The sequence below is a fragment of the Oreochromis niloticus genome, linkage group LG15, assembly GCF_001858045.2.
Source record: "Oreochromis niloticus isolate F11D_XX linkage group LG15, O_niloticus_UMD_NMBU, whole genome shotgun sequence".
In the NCBI taxonomy this organism is placed as follows: Eukaryota; Metazoa; Chordata; class Actinopteri; order Cichliformes; family Cichlidae; genus Oreochromis; species Oreochromis niloticus.
Genome location: NC_031980.2, coordinates 4,969,405 through 4,991,846, shown reverse-complemented (window position 1 = coordinate 4,991,846; position 22,442 = coordinate 4,969,405). Strand labels below are relative to the sequence as shown.

The 22,442-nt window shown below is 40.6% G+C and overlaps 1 protein-coding gene across 6 annotated transcripts in view; it reads left to right on the top strand.

Moving 5' to 3' along the window:
- Positions 1–22,442, top strand: part of LOC100694667 (MAM domain-containing glycosylphosphatidylinositol anchor protein 2) — a 190,972-nt gene that overhangs the window by 123,499 nt on the left and 45,031 nt on the right. For 4 of the 6 annotated variants that reach the window (XM_005449707.4, XM_025899033.1, XM_025899032.1 and 1 more), the window contains 2 exons: positions 6,835–7,155; positions 18,174–18,446. In XM_005449707.4, the coding sequence (XP_005449764.1) occupies positions 6,835–7,155; positions 18,174–18,446 (594 nt within the window). The remainder of the gene's footprint in view (positions 1–6,834; positions 7,156–18,173; positions 18,447–22,442) is intronic. The other 2 variants (XM_005449710.4, XM_005449711.4) reach the window with 1 other exon arrangement.

Here is a 22,442-nt window from a genome sequence, read left to right as displayed (position 1 = left end):
ATAGGGACAACATGACTGCTGGCTGTTGACCACTCTGATGTGCTTGTTTTAGCAGCAAATTCACTGACCCTTATAAAGAGAAACCTGGTCTGCATCCTGACTCAACTACAGGGTGAAAAAGTTCAAACTGCTCTTTTGGTTACTGTGAATGGAAACGAGATGCTTCCTTTATTTTTCCCCGCCTCCATCTCGTCAGGACATGAAACTTTCATGGCATGTGTGTCTCACTTGATGGTGCTGGTTGTATGTCGATGCTATTTCACTGCAGAACAGGCTTTTTATGGTGTAAAAATATGAAGAAAAAATCTACAAGTGCATTGTGTAGTGTTTTTGTATTGTTGAAAGTTCTCCAAAAGCACTGTATTGTTACACTGCATGTGTGGACAAAAGTAAAGGCCACCTACATGTTTACACTTACAAGAGCTGCTCAGCCATGGATATCCATATATGAATGATGCACGGTTTTTGTGCAGATGTTAATGCTAAAGGAGGTTTAGAGTCAGCAAAGCTTGGAGAATTTTTCACCTCAGTACTCAGAGACACTCCCATCTGTAACTTTTCGTGGTTTGCCACTTCATGGCTGAGTTGCTGTAGTTCCTAAATGATTTAATTGTGCAATAATACCACCTACAGTTTATTGTGGAAGATCTAAGGACGGGAAGAGGTTTTAGAAGCTGGTTTGGAATAGTGGTGGCTTCCTGTTACAGTATTGTGCTCGAATTCTGTGTTTTCTTTAGAACAACACTTTCTTTCACAAATATTTGTCAGACTGCATGGCTTGATTTTACACATCTGTGGCAATGGAACTGAAAACCCATGAATTCAAAAATTAACAGGTATTGTCCAATACATTTTTTCACGTATCGTGTACCACCTCGGTAACAATGGCAATATTACTACTTTTTCTACAATATCAGCCATATGAGCAGAGATATCAGCTGCAATTTGCTGTCTCTTTAACTGCTATAAATGGTTTTTAGGTGGTTGAAAACACTCAAGGTTACCAGCCAATAATCTGTGTAGAAAAGTGGCAAAATGTTTAGTCTTGTGCAAGGTTTTTGGTAGCAGGTTTAAGTGTAGTTGCTGGAGCATTAAGCTCCCTATTTAACAAAGAACCTGAGAGAGCTGCTAACATTGGTTTGACCTCTCACTTCATCCTGTAACAGCCCATTGGCAGTTGAGAAATACTACACAGTGAATGTTGTTGTCAATAACAGGACTTTCTAACTCCATAAGCTTAATGCATGAAGTGAATTATGCGTGTGATTGCCTTGCAAGAAATGCTTAGCTACTGCTGGTAATCTAGTGAGCCATACGACCTAGCACTTGCACTTTGCTTTGAAAAGCTTTGTGGCACATATAATTCAACCTTCGTATCACTTATAACCAGAAAGGTTGTTTACACAAGAGTAAAAATAAATAAATAAGAATCCCCAGCCCTGATAGGCCACAGTAAGCCACCCAGTCGCTTTCTTTTTTTCTTCTACCAAATCAGGTTGGCTTTGCTTAAAAGAACAGATGATACTGTGCTCTGGCCATCAGATTTTGATGTTGCGATGTTATTTGAATTAAGAAATGGAAAGTTTTAACCCAGCATACAGTACAGCATACAGATAGTGACGAGTTGTCAGAAACTTAACTGATAGTGCCTTCATTTCACAGGTCTCTGCTTTGCTTGACTCCACATGTGTCTGTTTGGAGCAAAGCACAGCAAAAGAGGTACACACTGTGAAACAGGTTATTAACATATATTTAAATCATTTTGAAAAATTATTTAAACAATTCAGTGTGAAAGGTCACTTTATAATTATGTTATAAACACAGTGAGGGGTAGTAGTTTCAAAGGGAGGGGCTCATATGACCACCTACTACAGCAGAGCATGGAACAGTACATTCATTTTCTGCTGAGTTGACCATTTATTCACTAAATCCTTACAGAACAGTTAGTTATTTGGTTGTATTTTTTCATTAAAGTTCTAAATTGGATATATCACTTTAATGCAGATCCCAGCTCCAGCACCTTCAGTTGAGGCAATGTCACATGACAGATAGAAATCTTTCCAACTTGAAAAGTGAGCAAATGGCCTAGATAACAAGTTTGTCTTTGGTCTTGGACAGCAGTCACATCTAAAATCTAAAATTCATTAATCCAAGGTTTGAAAATGAAGTTATAAACTGCACACAGGAACCAATTCCCAAAACTGGATGAACGACCCAATAGACTAACAGTGAGCAATGAACTGCGATGAAGGGGCTTACCAGCTGTCCCACAGCTGGGACGCTGTCCTGAGAAATTCACCATATGACAACAATAGATGCCACTTCTACAATGGCGCTGGGCACAATATGTCAGCACAGCACCTGTGATGTTCCTGTGGTAGATTACCGGTGCCCAAAGTGTCAGCGCAAATAAAAACTTCAGTTTGTTAATAAACACACATATGTGGATGTTTGGAGATGTTGGATGGCAGTGGGCAGGGGTGTATCCATAGCTCAGATTGTTTTCAGAGTACAAAATATTTGAATAAGATGAGATAACTTGCTGCATTTGTTCTCAGTGTACCTGCCTGTAGCCTCCACCGCAACACCTGCAGTCATGCTTTATGGAGGTGACCATCTGGGAAATCACCTCCCCGTCCAGCTGGGAAAATCTGAGAAACATGAATAAGAAACACTCTCCCTCCCTCATTAACTACTGTGAAGGCCCCTTGAGCAATTTACATAAACTGTGGGCCATCCATGGGAGTTGTTCCCTGCTTAGCAGTAGAAAAGTGGTTGTATGCATTTGTTTTTAGACTGGACATTTCTTTCATTCTGTTTTGTTGGTTAAACAAAAAAAAGAAGGCACCGATATAAAATCTGCTGTGCTACAGTCTGATCCATGGGAGTTTGTGAAGAGTTTTTGAGATTGATTGTAGGTTATAAAATCTCAGGGGAATGACACAGAGCTCAAAACACACACACACAAACTCGCACACATTGTTATGTGAGTCTTGTCACTGCTGTGTCACAGCAGTCTGTGGGTGCACTCTTCCAAATTTAACACATCTGTGTATATTTATTGCACTTCAGCGACTCAGGGTGTAGATACAGCCAAAACAGACACACAGAAACACACAGATTCAAAAACATGTCCACAGTGCACCTATGGGACTCTTCACTCTGTCCCCAGAGGATCAGCACTCTGAGGAACAGAGTCCTGTCACATTGTGACCAACTCATTGGCCTCAAGCTGTCTAAGCACACAGTCTCATGCATACATGCATACACACACACACACACACACACACACACACTGCAGGACCTGGTTTAGTAGAGAGCACTATGTTGCCATGGTGACGAGGAGTGATGTCATAGCACTTACCCGAAAAAAGGGGGCAGTGGGAATGTTTATTCTCTAAAACATCACTCTGGATCCTGTCGCTGTAAGAAAATTCAAAGTGCCAGTTATTTCTACCTTTCTACCTTTTTGCAGTTAGCTCATGTTGCTCTGCGTCTGCTGCGGTGCTGATGGATCATAATTAAAAGGTACATTTGAAGGATCATTCCAGCGCAGAGCTGAGGCCAGACTAGAAGGTCCTATCCTGATTTAACCCATAAACCTACAGATACATACCCACGGTGTTTTTGCTCAGTCGCAAAGAGAAGAAGCATAGCATCTCATTGAGGAACTGAGGCAGGATCACAGCATGGTGTCACCCGTGGGCGAGGAGAGAAGCAGTGAGCGATACGCGCACACGTGCACGTGCAGAGACATTAACCGCGCAGACGCACGTGCACTGCAAAGACGTACACACACAGCGGGCATGCCTTGCAGGCATCACTGGCATTTGGATGGCTCTGGCACAATGAGAGCACAGTGAAAACCAGTAGCAGGCTCCCTGCCACACTGAGCATCGCAGTGGTCAGACTCAAACACTAAGGCAGGGTGTTCACTTGGAAAAAACAGAGCAAGAGGAAGAGTAATGTACAGAGTAAGCAAGAGAGAAGGATGTGCGAGTTTCTGAGTGCATGTATGCCTGTCTGTTTTTTTTTTTCATCATGGTGTGAGGAGAGACAATGGCAGCTGATAGCCAGAATTTGTGCTGCCAAACCCAACAGGCAGACAAACTGTAATTGCCTGCCTAATCTGGGCAGTGGAGAGGCCAGGTGTAATGATGGCAACTCGGTGAATAAACCTCTCCTCCAGACTCTAATGGATGCTTGCTGCTCCTCTCCTCTCCTTTCACTGTCAACTCACTACTTCACTGTTTTGACCCAAGGAAATGCTCTGAATAGCGAAGTGGATTTGAACCTTTGCTGTTAAAATTGAGACATTGTGTGAATAAAAAAAATCAGCAAATGTGCGAGAATGAAATGAGGGTCTGCCATCACTGGCTCTGTGGAGGGCCTTTTTTTTCCTGTAGTGCCAAACGCCATGCCAGTATTTTATCTATGAATGACCAGACTTCATTATTTCATGCAAATCACACCAGCATGTTTTTTTCGGTACTCACTGGCTCATGATCTGGTTTATGTGCGGGGTTAGGTAATAGCTTTTCATTTCTTGTATTACAGTAATCAAAACCTGTTGTCCAGATACTGTAGTAATAGATGTTATTGTAATGACAGAAAATGAAAGTACTGTGATGTCATCATAGAGAATTATCATCCAACTCTACAGAATGTTAGTATTTTTTAGTATTTTTCAGCTCATTGTTTTGATTCTGTAGCCCATTTATTTCTCCGTGCCTCATGGAAGTGGGCACGTGTTTGCTAACATGTTTATCACATTACTCCAAACATTCTTTAGTTCCAGTTTTTAAATCAATTAATAATTGCAGCTTTGTTCTCATTCTTAAAAAAAAATATCCGCGAATAAGATTGTCTGACAGCATGACCTGTTTACAGCATTTATTCAATTTTTGGTCATAATTGCTGAGCTTTCATTTTTTCAATCCATAATCTATTTTAGGAATAACAATGAGCTAATTTCAGAGTGCCGCAGAGTCTTTAATAAGCACAACCTTATACGAAGGATCGTGAGATTGCCTTGTTTCTGACAGTGTGATAATTTATCCAAGACTCTGGGGGGAGGACAAAAGGAATCTGACCTGGAGCTGGAGCACTGAAACGGCTGCAGGATTCTCACCTCTTACCCACACAAAAATGGGGTCAAAAGAAATATAGCTGGACTCTGTCTCGTTTTCGTGAGATTGCTGGTGATTTCATCACTGTGAAACTCCAATGTGGCTTGACTCCATTCCAGCTGCAGCATTGTTTGGGCAGAATGACAGTGATTCGAAAATCATCAGGGAAGCACGACACGGTTTCATCATTGCTGAGAAGATTTTCACTCCTCAAATTGCTGGCTGTAAACTATTTTTGGGAACAGTGCTACAAAACAGAGCTGGAGTCTGTTGATGATTTGGACTCGCACACGAACACACTTATACACATACACAGCACTCTAGGAGCCGGTGCAATTTGCCAGGTTTACTAATTAAACAAATTTACTTGGCCAGCATGCTTGGTGTGGAACCAGACTGTTTGATCCAACCTGCTAGATTTCATGCCTTCCACACTTACAACAGGCAGATGCACACATAAACACACTCAAGGATATCTGCAAATCTTCTTCTTCCTCTTTTTATTATTAATTGTTTGCACTCAGCCAGACTCTAAAATACCTGTTATAAAAAAGGCAGGTATCTATTTATTGGGTCATATTTTTGTTACATGGCCAGGCTCAGTGCTGCATCACCTTTGGGAGGGTTCTCTTGTAAATGCTCTAAATTATTGGGTGCTAGATTGAGACTGAGTGGCTGCATGAGAAGGATAGGAGGAGGGTAGGGAAGTAAAAAGCTGTGAAGAGTGATGGCGATGATGCAACTATGAATGTTAAAGTGATGTTAGCTGTGGAAAACATCTCAGAAAAATAATTTTGTGATGGGAAAGTGATGAGATGATGAAAATGTCACAGTGAAAGTAACAATGCTGTTTGGCTGTTGATTGTAATGCCAATGCTGCTACTGCTGAGAGTGTATTAGAAGTGTAAGGATAGCTCATATGAAGATCCAGACTTCGTAGTTACAAAGAAATCCCTTCTCTCAGGTTTGTGATTTACAATGACCCACAATCATGTATAAACACAAGCTTGGAATCAATCTAACTCCTGGCATCAAAGGCAACAGGAGTGTTTTACAAACTGTTGAACTGCTGGTTTGCTTTTGTTTTTTATGTATATATATATATAAATATCATGTCTTACTTTTCTCCTCTGCATGTTTCTTTTGTAACTGTTTTGTTCAATCCACTTGAACATCGGTTGTTTAAACTGCTGCGCCGATTGTGAACTATGTCTTAGATTTCACTGGACTAATCCCTTGTGAGGGCTAATCTGCCTGATCTTCATGCATTCAGAGTGGATGTGTAAACAGGACTCTTACTCTGTAGTTTACTGCATGGTCTACATTCCTTAGTCTTTTTAGTATCTGGACTTGTTTAGCTAATAAAGGCTGTCATTAGCTATTTAGAATTTGCTTGTCCGCTCATTGCATTGTTCATCGTTTGCCATTGCTTGATAGCATTAAACCTTCTCACTGCTGTCCTTCGTGGTGGTTTTGCATAGAGTACATGTTCAGACTGTCTAGTCCCAGCCGTTAGCCATTACTGTTGCTAATATCCGCATGGTGCTTGCATAAAAGCTGTGTATGTTGCTGAGATGCCTCTTCATTGCCATCGCAACTTTGGATGCTCATTCGCTTCCCCCTCCATACCTTTTTCGCCACAACTTTCCCCAAGTCGACCATTTCCTCTTACCCCGCCTGCTGACTTTCTAGAGCCCCATATCAGTCCCTCCTTTGTTTTTCTCTTTCTTAGTTCCCCCCAACCTGACAGTCCCACGGGGCAAGTCCCCCCTGGTGGCCCGCGAGGGTGACACAGTGGAGCTGGAGTGCCTTGTTTCAGGGAAGCCCAAGCCCATCATCCTGTGGTCGCGAGCGGATAAGGAAGCGCCCATGCCAGACGGCAGCATGCAGATGGAGAGCTACGATGGCGTGCTGCGTATTGTTAATGTGTCCAGGGAGATGACGGGCTCGTACCGCTGCCAGACCAGCCAGTATAATGGGTTCAACGTGAAGCCCCGGGAGGCCATAGTGGAGCTGATTGTACAATGTGAGTTGACAGACTGTGGGTATTTTCTATATGTGTCTAAATTTGTGGGGAAATGCATTTTGTGGTATAACTTGTAGCAGTGAAATAATGTGTTTGTACATGTGGTGCACCATTTGTTACTGTGATGTATTTTCTTTTGTATGCCGTGTAATTATTCTAGTCCAGTGTGACCAGAATTGAACATTCACCCATTTCTTTTCATTTACACCCATCCAATTTCTTTCTGAAGGCTGTAAAATTAGTCTAGTCCCCTGGTACCCTCCGTCAGGTCTAAGAGGAAACTGCTCTGACTCCGCCTCCCACACTAAGGACTTTATCTGCTGAGTGCGAGCTGAGCAGAACTAATATTTACTGAGACACAAAGCTCTAGATGCTGATGCCCTCATTTGAAAGGGCCTGGACGTGTGTTTGTGCGATGACCTGAAGACTGCGTGCCACCACCATTCATTCACACCCCTTTACCCTCCTTTAACACATGACATTCAGCATTAGCTTAAGAGCTAATTAGTGACCAGCTAATTTGTTCCCACTGGTATTCATTTCGTTTTCATTTATGGACATCCAAATGGAATATTTTGGATGAGCACCAGGAATTGAAAGAAGTGTCACTCACTGAAGAACCGGGGAGGTTTTTCTCCACCAAAGAAAGAGGGAAAGATGGATAAGAAGGAAATGAAAGCCATCCATGCTGGGTGCTTACCAGTCGCTGGCAAGTTATCATAGGAAATGGAAAAACTCTCATGGCTTCCATTGTTTTCTCCATGGCCCACTTAGTTAATCCATACATTCTTCTGTTTCAAATAATGCACTCACTCCTTTACCTAAAAGGAACCTGAGCAGCAACACAGCTGTTTTAAAGCACATTGTGAAATATATTACACTGAATTTGGTGCATACATCAAGTATTGTCAACACTGAACCTGCCTAAGATAAAACTACAGAAGTATACCCAAGCAACTACCGATATTTTGCTTGAAGAGGAAGTTCAGCTGCTGTTTTCTTAGCGCCACACTTTACCCTCAGTTCTTTAAGAGTTTTATTGTACTTTCTCTGTGGCGTTCACATTTCAGCTTAGCTGTTACCCGCTTGTCTGTATTAAGAGAGTTAATGAAGTTTTGATGCGCTTTGAAGAAGACTGTCTTAAATTTGGGGCTGAATTGATAAAAATTATGCAGCAATGACAGCTCGTATCAAAGGTTAGTGGCTTTCCTACAAACCCAAGTCTGACACCGAAAAGTAAACAAAGGATTTAAACTCTGAGATGCCTTTTATTAATTAGCAGCATTTACTGGATCTGCTGTCTCATGCAAGGGCAGTGTTTTGGAACCAAATAAATAGTTGAATCCAAAATTCAACAAGCAAAGCCAGGTATTTCATTTATTTATTATTCATTGATTAATAGTTCAAAACTGGATAATGCAGCTTTCCCCTCTCACCAGAAATCAGCTTATGGCAAATAAGCTGAAGCTTTCTGGTCAACATGAAAGAATTAATTCTTTCTGCTTTTGCTTCACATTCAAATGGTACAACTTCATCCGCAAATCAGTAACTACTTAAAAACTCTGACACATTTAAATTGGATCTGTTTAAGTTGGGTTAGTCTTTTTGCCAATAATACTTTTAAATAGTATTCAAGAAATTTAGCAAAATACAAATCACTGTAAAAGATGCAGTATCTAACACATAACCTAAAACATACAGTCTGCTGGCCGTACCTGGGCCACGTTCTTTAACACTGTGGGTCATTAAAGTAAATAAGATGCCACTGACATGACCAGAGTTTATCAACAAAATTAAGACAAAGGTGTGTTTTACCACTGTAATGAAAAAAAATTACAAATATGTAAATCCTTGTTTGTAATAGTCATAAAAATGTTACAGTGTAATCATAAAGCTATCTCATAAGTAAAACAAGTAAAATACATGCGACAGGCAATTTGCTAGTAGCCCAAGAAATCACAAGGAGGTTTTTTTTAATGCAGCACTTGCTTTATGACCAATTTCACCTGGCTACAGTCAGCAACCTCCAGGAACGCTCACTGACCACATGGTTGACAATATACACATGTGTGACTAAGACCTAAAATTAAGAACAGGACAGGTAAAAGAGACATTTCACTGCACTGAATCAGTAACTGGCCAGCTGTCTGGCATGACCAATGATCTCAGGCAAGACCCAGGGTTCTAGAGGAGGCCCCAGTTAACTCCAATATGACAAAGTTAAAGATGATTTTAAAAAATACGTTAAAAGCTTTGCCAATATTTTTAACATAACAAGCAGAAGTTCTATAACCTCTGAATGACTCCATCTCAGAGTCGAGGTCAGTATCACACATGCTTTCAGGCAGTATTTCTCACCTCTGACATCCAACCATGAAGGGTCATCTCTTATCACAAGCTGCTGCTGCTTTCTCCCCTCTGTATGTGCAACCGTGGCAGAAGGGTCACTTGCACAGAGTGACTGTTGTTAGTGACACTCAGATGGAGAAGACATGCCTCAAGAGGCAAGGAGGGGAAAACGGAGACTCCAAGACCTCAGCTTAAAGACACGCCTTGGCATGGGGTTGCGTCATCGACACACGCAGTATGAGACTCGCAGTGAAGCGCATCAATTCACTCCAGATAATTCTATCTGTTCCTTTCAACACAATTTATTCTGAGAATGCAATTACCTCTCATTATCTAGTATTATTTTAATAAAGTACCTCTCTGATGCTACAGTTCTTGATGTCATACAACACTTTCATCTGTTCTCCATCTTCAAAGGAGAACACATAATGAAGAGACTTATTAGGGCTTCGGTATTGATAAATCAATCATTCTGCCATGTTTCTGCTTCAGAGCTAGTTCTGTTTGTCAGTCTTTTTACTTATTAATAGTTGGCATCAAAGCCTAAGTTTAAAAAGCACAAACAATCTGCATTTGAACTGTTAGATTGCTTTGACACACTTTGAGCATATTGGGGAAACGCGTCCACCCTGTGTACACCTCAGTGCACGCTGCTGATTACATTTGCCAAATACATGGACCTTTGATCGTCTTTCTCCACTTAAGAATTTACTTTATTAACACAGTCTGGCCCGGCTTTTGTTGTTTCCTCCATACGCCTGTCGGTATGCCCCCTCCCTTCTTTCACTTGGCCTGTCTCATGGTGTGTAAGCACAAGCCAATCCCTCTGAGATGCTTTTCTCGCCTGCATTTCCAGGTCCCAGCGTGAGCCACCCGCCTTTGGTGGTGAGCCATGTGCAAAGCCGCGTTTAGTAACTTGATCAAGGGACCGAGGTACAGTCCTCTGAAGCAAAGAGCATTAGAGGCGTGAAGAAACGACTCTGGCAAGTCAACAGCTTTGATATGTAAAAACCTGCATCTGTTGGCTGGCAGAGGCGACGCCAGGAGGAGAGGTAGAGGGAATGGAAGACGTTTGCCTTTAGAGTCGACGCTCTAATAGAATTGCAAACGCCAAATCCCAAGCTGTGACACCCTAATGTTCTTAGTCAAACTGACTTGGCATGGTCCAGGGACTTGAGAGAGAGGAAGTGAAGAAGCAAAAAGAAATAAAGAACGAAGCGGTATAGAGTGGTCTTCTGTCCTAGATACCACTGTCTGTCAGAGTGAGTTATCAAGTTCTACTACGGCCCAGATGCACAGGAATCTTTTATACAGGCTTCCCTTCTGTTGCTCCTTGCGTTGCCCATGACACCTGCCTGATGCAACCGTGCAGTAGTCCCCTTGAGCAAGCACCTGACTATCTGACATACATCAAAAAGACACAGTGGGATAAAGAAGTTACAGCCTGGGCAAAAGTAATGAGCAGAATTACACGATTATTGTTTTTAATTAATTTTCCTTTCTGCATCAAGAAGGGCTGCAATGCCGGCCCCTGAGGCCCACTCTAATGTGAATCATTTTAGAGCGACTCACATTAGCCTAACGCCAACTTAACACCAGCAGATTAATCTTTTGCATTACAGCAGTGCTCACACCACGCATTTGGGGATGAAATTTTAATAACCCTTTTTGTGGAACAATATTGAATTGATCAGCCGCATCGAATCCGCACCAGAAAAGGTCAGTGAATATGTAGGTTGTAAACAGAAGCCTGTGCATGGCTTTGACAGAATAATTTATAACTTGGTTAGGGAGTGAGCTAAACCTATTAGTAGATCACCAGGCCACTCGTCGCGCTAAAGAATCTACATTGATTATCATTAATTGTATATTTAGGTTCATAAATTATCCCTATGTTTTAATAACAATATGCTAATACAGGTGGTGTGCAAGTTCATTGTTTGATTGCAGCGGCTGTAGCATGAGGGAAGGAAGGCGTACTGATGCAGAGAAGCGTCCCCTACATTATTCAACACAGAGGCTCATTATAAATCAGGGTTATCATTTTATATTCCATATATATCTGTTTGACTTCCTAATGAATGCTTTTTTGCTCTATCAAGACTTCATATTGAAGCATGCTATGCTACAAAGGTTATTCTCCCACAAGAATGCTTTTCGTTGCATCTGAACCCAAGGCTTTTGTTTTTCTTTTGTACTCCCACGTACAGCTGCTGAAGTTGTATAAAATGTCACATTTTTCTGAATTGAACGCTGGTATGTCACATGTAAGTTCAAACAATAAATGTAGGGAGGTATCTACTCCACTACTGTAAGTAAATATTCTGCTTTTTAACATCACAAACATATATATCAATGAAAGATAACAATACATTTTAACCTTTCTGGAAACTGGCTCCTTACAAAAAATGGTGTCTGAACAGATTCAGCAACTTTTTTCACATTTTCAGTGTTGAAATCTTTTCAACACATTGCCTTTCTAATGTCTCAGATGCTGTTATTTAAATCACTGCCTGTGGAGATAAAAAAAAAAAGATTTGTTATATGAAAGCAAAGACTTAATCTAATGATCTAAAACTAATCCAGTGTATTAGGCATCTGTTTTTTCCCCATTTTTTCCCTTGCACTGGTTAAAAAAACTAAATCATATAACTATATCATCATGGCATAATTCCAGTATGCCCTTGACCTTCAAACACGTTAGCTTTCACTAGAATAGCATGTTTACTAGTCATTATCTTCACCCCGTGGCTAAGGTCCCAGTCACACAGGCCCAGAAGTCGATCAGCAACCACCTGATAACAACAAGTCGCAAGGGGAAAATTCCCCAACTGGTTGGCAAGTGTTTGCTGAATGTTAATAGAAGCTTCTGTGAAATTAATTGCTGAAGCCCCTGCATTACTGAGCTTTAGCAGTCAGGCCTAGTGACGTCATAGTAAGGGAAAACTTTGTACATACTAGAGTTGACTGGCAGTTGCCAGGTAAAATTGCTACACGAGAAACCTCCTTGCAAATGCTTTGGACACCAGCAAATGACCATGGCTGCTAATGGTTTGCATTTGCAGTGAATGTGCAGCACAAACTGGAAATTGAGAATATTCTCCTTTAAATTACAAGTTGTGCTTATCAATCATTCTCCGTTTCCAGTTTGCTTTCCACTTTATTAAGTCTTACTGCCAACCAGCTGAGAGTTAGCAAGTGTTTACAGACATATCTATCTGCATGTTGCATGCAAAACAAAAATGGTAAACAAGGCATCACAAGGAATTTTTTAGGGCAACACCTCTTTGGGACTGATTTCATCTAGCCAGCAACCTCCAACAATGACTCACCAATTCGCTAATACATATTTATCCCTAGTGACCAGATATTGCCAGAAGGTTGCCAGCTGGTATCTAGACCTGTGTGACTGGGGCCTAACATATCAGTAATATCTGAGCAGTTAGCTCTTGCGATGTCACATAATCCTCTTCTGGTTTGTCTAGTTTGTCTATGTTTAAATTGCAATAAATCTAGATGTGCTATTAAGACCTATATTAGTAACATAATGAGAGCACAACAGTGGTGTGTGTGTGTGTGTGTGTTTGTGTGTGTGTGTGTGTGTGTGTGTGTGTGTGTGTGTGTGTGTGCGTGCATGTTAACCCAAGTAAACACAAAATGCAGTTTCAAAATTGTGATAACTGGCAATGAATCTTTTACAGCACTGTGGAGAAATTTTGGCCCACTTATCCATGCAGAATTGTTGTAATTCAGCCGCATCAGAGGGTTTTAGAGCATGAACTGCCTTTTTAGGGTCATGCCACTGCATCTCAATCAGATTCAGGTCAGGACTTTGAATAGGCCACTCCAAAGTCTTCATTTTGTTTTTCTTAAGCCATTCAGAGGTGGCCTTCCTGTTGTGTTTTGGATCCTTGTCCTGGTACAGGACCCGAGTGTGCTTCAGCTTGAGGTCACAGACAGATGGCCGAACATTCTCCTGCAAGATGTTTTGGTAGACGCCAAAATTCATGGCTCCATTTACCACGGCAAGTCTTCCAGGTCCTGAGACAGCTAAACAGACTAAGACCATCACATTACCACCACCATATTTCACTGCTGGTATGATGCACTCAAACCTTCCAGAAAGTTCAACTTTTGTCTCATCAGTCCACAGAATATTTTCCTAAAAGTTTCTGGGATCATCAAGATGGTTTTTTTGGCAAATGTAAGACATTTTTGGTCAGCAGTGGTTTTCTCCTTCAATTCTTCTCTTGTTCAGTCTCTTTCTTGTTGTTGAATCATGAACTCTGGCCTTAACTGAGACATGTGAAGCCCGTGGTGCTTTAATGTTGTTCTGGGTTCTTTTGTGACCTCCTGGATGAGTTGTTGATATATTCTTGGAGTAATTTTGGTAGGCTGGTCACTCCTGGGAAGTTTCACCATTATTCAAAGTTTTTCTCGATTTGTGGATAATGGTAAATGGTAAATGGCCTGTATTTGTATAGCGCTTTCTAGTCCCTAAGGACCCCAAAGCGCTTTACATATCCAGTCATTCACCCATTCACACACACATTCACACACTGGTGATGGCAAGCTACGTTGTAGCCACAGCCACCCTGGGGCGCACTGACAGAGGCGAGGCTGCCGGACACTGGCGCCACCGGGCCCTCTGACCACCACCAGTAGGCAACGGGTGAAGTGTCTTGCCCAAGGACACAACGACCGAGACTGTCCGAGCCAGGGCTCGAACCGGCAACCTTCCGATTACAAGGCGAACTCCCAACTCTTGAGCCACGATCGCCCTCACTGTGGCTCACTGGAGTTCCAAAGTCTTAGAAATGCTTTGGAACCTTTTCCAGACTGATGGCTGTCAGTGACTTTGTTTCTCAGGTGATTCTTTAGGTCGTAGCATGATGTGTTGCTTTTTGAGCTCTTTTAGCCTGCTTCACTTTGTCAGACAGGTTCTATTTGAGTAATTTCTTTATTCAACAGGTCTGCCAGTAATCAGTCCTGAGCATGTTTAGTGAAACTGAATTCAGCTTTTCATAAAATGTGGTTACAGTTACTTCATGTTTTAACAACAGGGGCAATTACTTTTTCACAAAGAGCGAGGTAAGTCTGGATAACATTTAACCTTTAATCGAAGAAATCAGCATTTAAAAACTGCATTTTGAATTTACTTGGGTTATCTTTGTCTAATATTTCAAATTTGTGTGATGATCTGAAACATGTGGTGTGTTTGTGTGGCAAATATGAAAAACACTAGGAAATCAAGAAAGGGGGAAACACTTTTTTACACCACGCTATATGTACCTCAGTAACAGAGAGAACACTCTGCATTTTAACATTTTTCCTGATTTAAAATGAACACAAATCCAAATTACTTCTGTGTTTTTGATCTCGCATAATGTAGATTCCCACAACTTTTTTCCACTTACTTTGTTCAAGCTATCAAGACTGAGAAGCAACAGTTCCCTTTTTTATTTGGGGTAAAAGCATGAAACATTGAGTTTTGGTGATGGTCTTAACTAGTTTTACATTGAACACCCGAGAATCAGATGTCAGTATGCCGATACAGATCCGATAATACCAACATAACTGTGGTTTTATCTCAGGTTAATAAGTGCAGTGGAAATTAACACTATACACCATTTACTTTAGCAACCAAATCAATATCTTTTTACCATTCCTGTACTGAAAACCAGTTTTTATTTGTTTGTGCTGGTCATTCATTATTGGAGATTCCATAATGTTGTTAATATCTACTTTTTGGGGGGGAGGAGTGCAGACTAATAATATCACAGATTTTGTCTGGGGCATTCCTTATGCTACCCTAAGTGCCTTTTTTTGTTTTCTTTGAAGTACATTTTAAAAAACTCACGTTGCCTCATTTAATTAGAATTTTGAATGAAAGATTTGTAATTGTATCATTGTATGGGTACTTTAACTTTATGTAAAAGGGCTGCCCTGAGGGATTACTGTCAGACAAAAAATAGATGAAAGAAAAATAGTGACCAAATAAATGTCTGACACTTCCCCACCCAAAGCAAGCAGAAGAAAAATGGAATCCATTTTGATTGAAGCTCAAGTTTATTGTTAACCAGTCAAGCGGATGGTATTGCAGAAACGTAGGTGGACACAGTACACCTCAGCTTTCCATGCACAAAACAAACATGCACACCCCTTCCTCCGGTACACGTGTGTCTTTATTCAGGCCTCCTCCCTGTAGATGTCCGTGCTCACGGACCATGGGGACAAGACCTGAGCGCTCCTAAATGTTGTTTTTCTCCACATTACTGTCAAGGTACCCACTAGTGACTGATGATGGATTGCACTTCAGCTAGCGCTCAGGGTTTTCCCCGAGCCTGTGACTTACTGCAACTCTGAGCACACGTCGCCCTCACTGCTACGCTAACCATGGCGAGCACTGCTCAGGGAATATCACAAAGGACCTTTCTGCTCCTTTCTCCTTGAGTTCGCCGGGCAGCTGTTTCACAGGAAATGCACAGGGGGTGATGAGGCATGTGCCCTTGTTTAAAGGATGTTTTGGTTATATAAGAGATTTTCCCTTTTCTTTTTTCTTCATTTGCTGCATCTTCATTTGTCTCTCTGTGTGAGTGGAACTGCACTTACTGCAATTTGGTCTAGTGCCACTCAGGGAGGCTGTGGAGCTAACTGTGATTCACTGCACCACACAAACCTACAATTTTAATGCGATAAGTAGAATTCCAGACCTTTTTTGGAGTCAGAGATAAGCCTTTTGGGTTTGGGTAAAAGCCCAGGCAATGCTCATTTGAAGAAGGAACTGATTGCTGTTTCATTCAGAGGTGATGAAAACCACTTTACTCTCCGCCATGTGAACAAAATCAGGTGAAGAAGACAAACTTGTATCTCTATTTCCATTAAGTCCAAACCTCTTGAAAGATCTGTGTTTACTCTTCCTATCAGCTAGTGTTATGAGGTTTTTTTGGTTATTTTTACATTTCAGCCACTCATTATCTGATCTAATGGCGTGTCATTAATCATTGTGGCTCATGAGTGAATAGCAGGATGCTGTGTGTTGAGGAATAATTAGCACTGAGGGCAAGAATGGAAAATCCCACTTTGGACCATTTTATGCCAGTGTATTATTTTGCATTCACTATGATGTTTACATCCCACGTTTCCCTGTACACTTGGCTGGCCTCGTAGACGTGCCCCTGCTCTAAGATCCTGGGGTGAAGCAAACTCAATTAAGTGCAAAAGTGGAGGAAAAAAAACGTTCTGCTGAAAACACATTCAGCGTTCAAACTGTCAAAATAAAGCCTCAGAACCTTGCACATCCTATGAAAAAAAAATGGCTGATTAAGGTTGTGGATAATGACGTTAATAGTGTTATCAAATTATATGCTGTAAATTTTAATACACTGTTCATTTAATTGCATTCCCCTATCAAATATGGAAGGCTCAGTAATTAGATTATATTACCGAGTGTGAATAATGTCGAAGATTATGTTGCAGATTACAGTTTCAATCAGGTAATCAGTGATCTGTAACAGACTACATTTTGAAAAACAGCATCCCCGGCCTTGGCTATAGCTACCGCCTCTCCTTTACTCCATCAGGAATTATGCAAATTTCAGGCAATTAAGGGGCTCCATGTCATTCTGTCTCTGCTCCTCCATATTCTTGTTGTTTTTCAAGCCCCGTCGTGACTTTTGTCAAGCATCTGTATGAGCGTGTCAGGAGCAGAGACGCTTAAAATGGGGAAATTATTCATAACCTTTTCAGTGCTTCCACACACAAGTGCTTACACCCATTTTGTTCACCCCCCAAAAAAACCCTCCACACGTGTCACCATGCACACAGTCTGGCAAAACATTTGCAAAACACCACCCACACATATTAAACTTTTGCAGATGCAAGTTCGGGGTTGCAGCAAGGTCGTTTAGCTCCTGACTTCGCTCATTGAAACGTTGCTAAATTATTTACTACTGTGTACTCTGTGTTGGGGGGGATGAGGTAAAGCCTGTCAGTTACTCAAATAAGTTATTAATTTTACTTTCTGAAAGCTTGAGGTGCATTTTATCATCCAGATAACCAATTTTCTGTGAAGTTCAACTGGTTTTTGTTTCAAAAGTTGTCCCAGTTTTTTTGCAAAATTGATCTTCTGGCAGCTATTACCGGTCTCTCCACAATTTTTCATCTGTTGGTGAAGTGTATTGAATTTGCAGTTTAGTTTGTTTTCTACAGTTTGCTTAAATATCACCTTTTTCTCTCTCTCTGCGCTGCTTCACTTGCTACATTCATATTATAATACCTGTTAGGTTTTTTTTCTAATTAAAAAAAAAATCTTCTTTTCAGCTTTGTCATTTGTAGATCGTCAGTGAACATCAACTACATCGCTTGAAATCATTGTGCATGTGTTTTTACATTTTAAAAAATGTCCATGTGTTTTTAAATATGCAAGGTTATATTCATGTCATATACATCACCTTTTCTTTATTCCAGGTGTTTGTTCTTGCTCTCACTTTGGTGCCCTAACCTGGTTAGGTAGAGACGGCAGTTCACCTTCTTCCCTTCTCACTCTTCTTGTCTTTATTCATCCAAAGTATTTTTCTTTTCTATTTTTTTTTTTTCATCCTTGACACACTTTTCTGTCCTTGTCAAATGTCTGTGAACTCTCCTGAGCTTTTGTGTCTCCTGCTCAGACCCTCCAACAGTGGAGCCTGTTTTCATGGAGATGCGTCAGGGTCTTGGAAGGCCTGTAGTGATGACCTGCAGAGTGCTGCGAGCCCACCCCTCCCGTGTGTTGCGCTTCGAGTGGCTTCTCTCTAACCGGCTGCTCCACGCGGGAGCTTTTGACGCCCAGCGAGATGAGACAGAGTACACCATCCGCAGCCTAAACCGTGATGGCTGGGGCGAGTACACCTGTAATGTCATCAATGAGGCTGGAGCAGGCAAATGCACTTTCCAGGTTACAGGTAAAAACAAAACAAAAAGTGCTTTCCATTTCATTTCATATTTCCTTTTTCATTCTCCTAGAATCTGTTTCTGCTTGGTTTAGTTACTTTTCCTCTTTATGTTAACTTTTCTACATTTGTGTGACACATGGTGAACGAACAATGATTCGTCACTGTGTTTAATATTGTTAGTATAGTTCCAGTACAAAATGTATACTGCATGCTTATCTGTGTAATACATACTTTTACAGGGTAGCATTGTTTCAAAATGAACGCATAAAACTGAAATAGAAATGACATTTGCAACATTTGGCTGTGATGAATTAAACAGAAACTCATATTAACTACTTCCATTTGCAGTCCAGCCAGAACCTGATAGATGTAAAACACAAATTCAGAAATTCCTTTTTTTTTAAAAAGTGCCATAGTTGCTGCTTCTTTATATAACCAGAATACAAGTAGTTGGTAAGCAGTTGGAGAGCAATTTAGAGACAGGTTCCTTCACACCAGGCAACCTGTGCAAATATGTTGTTATTAAAAACTCAATGCAATCTGTGGGCAATCTCCACCAGTTGCATGGATATTGCCATGCTATTTTTAGTTTAGTGTGACCGAGCCATAATGTGGCATCACAATTAGTTTAGAAGCCATGGATAAAAATTCTTGGTGGTCTTTTCCTTCCATTGTAGTCAAAGTGGCAACTTTTGAGTGTGGGTGTTTAACAGACAATTTTGTCAGTGTTTTTTTTTACCTTTTCCCAGCATGTAGTCACACTTAAATAGTAAGCAGGAGTATGCAATGTGAGAAACAGCACAAGTCATTTTCAAAATGAAGGCCCCTCACTTCACACAGAGGTAGACTTTTATTTCAGCTGAATAACTGCTATTGCCAGCAGATTGCATCAACTGTAGCTGGATAGCCACAGCTACTTTAGCTTCCTGACATGTATGAAAATGCTGGATGTCATTTTAATATTCCAGGCAAATATGGGCTACATATGCTAAACGGCTGAAGCTTTGAACGTGCAAGATTAATTCTTTTTGTTGGGATTTCAAAGAGTATGTTTCAATTTTAACATTACAAGGGGGAAAAAAAAAGGTTTTTTAGTTTTAGGATGCATATAAATGTGATCAAATCTCAGAAGGATACTGGTTAGAATTAGATACAAATCCAAGAGTTTCAGAAAACCTAAGTAAACAAAAAACTAACCTTTTATTAAGTTGTGTGTAGAAGTTGAAGGTATCTTTTTAAGATCCAGAAGGAACCAAACTGCAAAGCTAAAACCTCCAGGAATTAACAGGCTAGACACTAAAGAGGAGCACAGCGATGGTACACAGATACAGTGACAAAGACAAAAGAGAGCCAGGGCTGTATATTCTCACAAACAGACACCGAGGGCCAATCAAGGGAAGTGAATACAGCTGTGTAAACCCAGACACAGGTGTACAGAATCAAGACAATCAACAGATAGAACGTATAATTCAAAACAAGGCACAAGAGAGCGAGTAACAAAAAAAATAAACAGGAAATGCAGTCAACATGATACACAGAACACTGCAGAGGCTAGAAGAGTAAACCAATATACAAAGAAAACACAAGTAATGAAAGGTAAATAACAATCTCTATAAATACTAATCAATAACTATAATTTAAAAAACAAAAGAAAAACCCCCTCAAAATACTGGAATAATTATGGAAACAAACAGGAGTCAAAGCACAACCTTACATTAGTCAACAACAAGGAGCAATAATGAAGCCCAACCAATAACAGCAAATCATAAACAAGGATTGAAAACTCTAAAATTCTACACTACTGCAGTTTAAATGATGTTGCTGAGCTAAAGATTTCCCTCATCTGAAGCAGGAGGATGTAACTGACATTAAGCTACTCTTTGCGCACCTGCTTTCTTGGCCAGAAGTATTCACTCGTCTTTACATGCATATGAACTTGACATCCCACTCTTAGTCCATAGAATAGAATAGAATAGAATGCCTTTATTGTCACTATACGGTTGTACAATGAGATACAGAGCATCTCCTACTCAGTGCAAACATGCTGGGGGTGGGGGGGCACAGTTCTGCAGCACTATATAAATACATATGGGCAGTATTAACAGAGGGAAAAAAATATATATATATAAAATGTACAAATATACAAGCCGGTTTTAAAAAAGTAATATGTAATAAATAGTGTTGTGTATATACAGTTGGGTTATTGCACATAGAATTTGGCATTGCACAGTGGTGATTCATAGAGGAAATGGGGGGGGAAAAGAAATTGAGGGGGGGACTGTGTTATCGGTGCATGTGTGAGTTCAGGGTGGTTATGGCTTTAGGGAAGGAACCATAGGGTTTAATATGATGTCACTCCACCCTTTGTAGATACAACACCTTCATCTCTCTGGAAAGACTTTCCACAAGCTTTAGGGGTGTGTTTGTGAGAATTTTTTAACCATTATTCCAGAAGTGCATTTGTGAGGTCAGACACTGATGTTGGATCAGAAGGTTAGGCTCACAGTCTCCACTCTAATTCGTCCCAAAGGTTGTTAATCTGGTTGAGCTCAATACTCTGTGCAGGCCAGTCAAGTTCTTCCACACTTATGTGTTTTTAAGAACCTTTCTTTGTGCACTCATGTTGGAACAGGAAGGGGTACGCATGGAAATTTCACAACTGTATTTGTTGCACATGTGGCATCCCATCGAAACTGCGCTAGAATTCACTGAGCGACCTGAGGGCGACCCACTCTTTCACAAATATTTTTAGAACCAGTTTGCTAGCCAATTAATTTATACACCAGTAGCTATGCAGGAACAACTGAATTCAATTATTTGAATAGGTCAATGAACACTTTTGGGAATACAGTATAGTATCACATGCTAGTTAGCCAGTGAAGTTGGCTAATGGCAGCAGTGTTACATTTTGTCTTCCTCGTGGATAAAAGGAACAAGATTATCGCCCAGCTCTGTATCCAAGAAATATTTTTCTTACTAAGAGCCACCCTGCATACTGTTTCAACATGTAGAGAAATTTAAAGCTACACAGACCTCAAATGATCAGTGCTATAGTTGCTAAACTAGGTGTAGCTAAACTAGGAGCGATTCAAAAATTGTTTGTTTATTTGTTTTGGGGGTTTTTTCATTTATTTTAAGTTACTTACTTCCACTCTTTCTCTCTCAAAGAAACATAATTCTATACTGGTATTAGTGCTATAAGCCTGGTTGTCACTGTGTTTAATCCAGATAGCTGCATTTAATAACAGTCATTTAGCCTTTATTCTTTTACCATACGTTGGCATGTCAACAGAAGATTTTTTAGTACGCTATTCAATTGATAATTAAAGGGTTGTTTTGACAGTTGCAATTGGCTGAACAAAAAGCTTAGCAGTCCTTGTCTCATATTGTTTTGGGGTATGTGTCTGCCTCTTTATATGATAGACAATATATATAAAGGAGATTGAAGGGCAGGAAATCATAGATTGCCAATCTGAATTAGACATGTCCACTATGTCAGGTCTTTCTTTTATCTTCTTTCATCTGTTTCTGTTACATTTTTCCCCCCATTGTGAGATCCAAATGTTCGTCTCCCAGTCTTTTGTTATGACAGGACAAAATTAGTTTGGCTACACTGAGAGTCCACAGGAACTTTGGCCAAGGTTTCAATCTCCCAGACCTCCTATTAGAGACAGGAGCTGCAGGGTCACAGGAGGAGTATTTGTCACTTTGATCCTCTGGCACTTAGGTCGCTCTTCTCTTTGATAGTGTCTATTTCTCTCTATCTCTTTCTGCGTTCTAATCATACCTTGGCTGCACTTGATTTTTTTTATAGCCTTTAGTTCTCTCTGTGTCCATTTTCTTTTCCACATTCTTCATCTTTCTCATTTTCAAACCCCACTCTCTCATCCTCCTTTCCAGCTTGACCCCCCCCCCCCCAAACACACACACACACACACACACACAGTGCATGCCATAAATCCCCTTCCTGGGGAAACAGGTAGAACAGAGAGACAGAAGCAGATA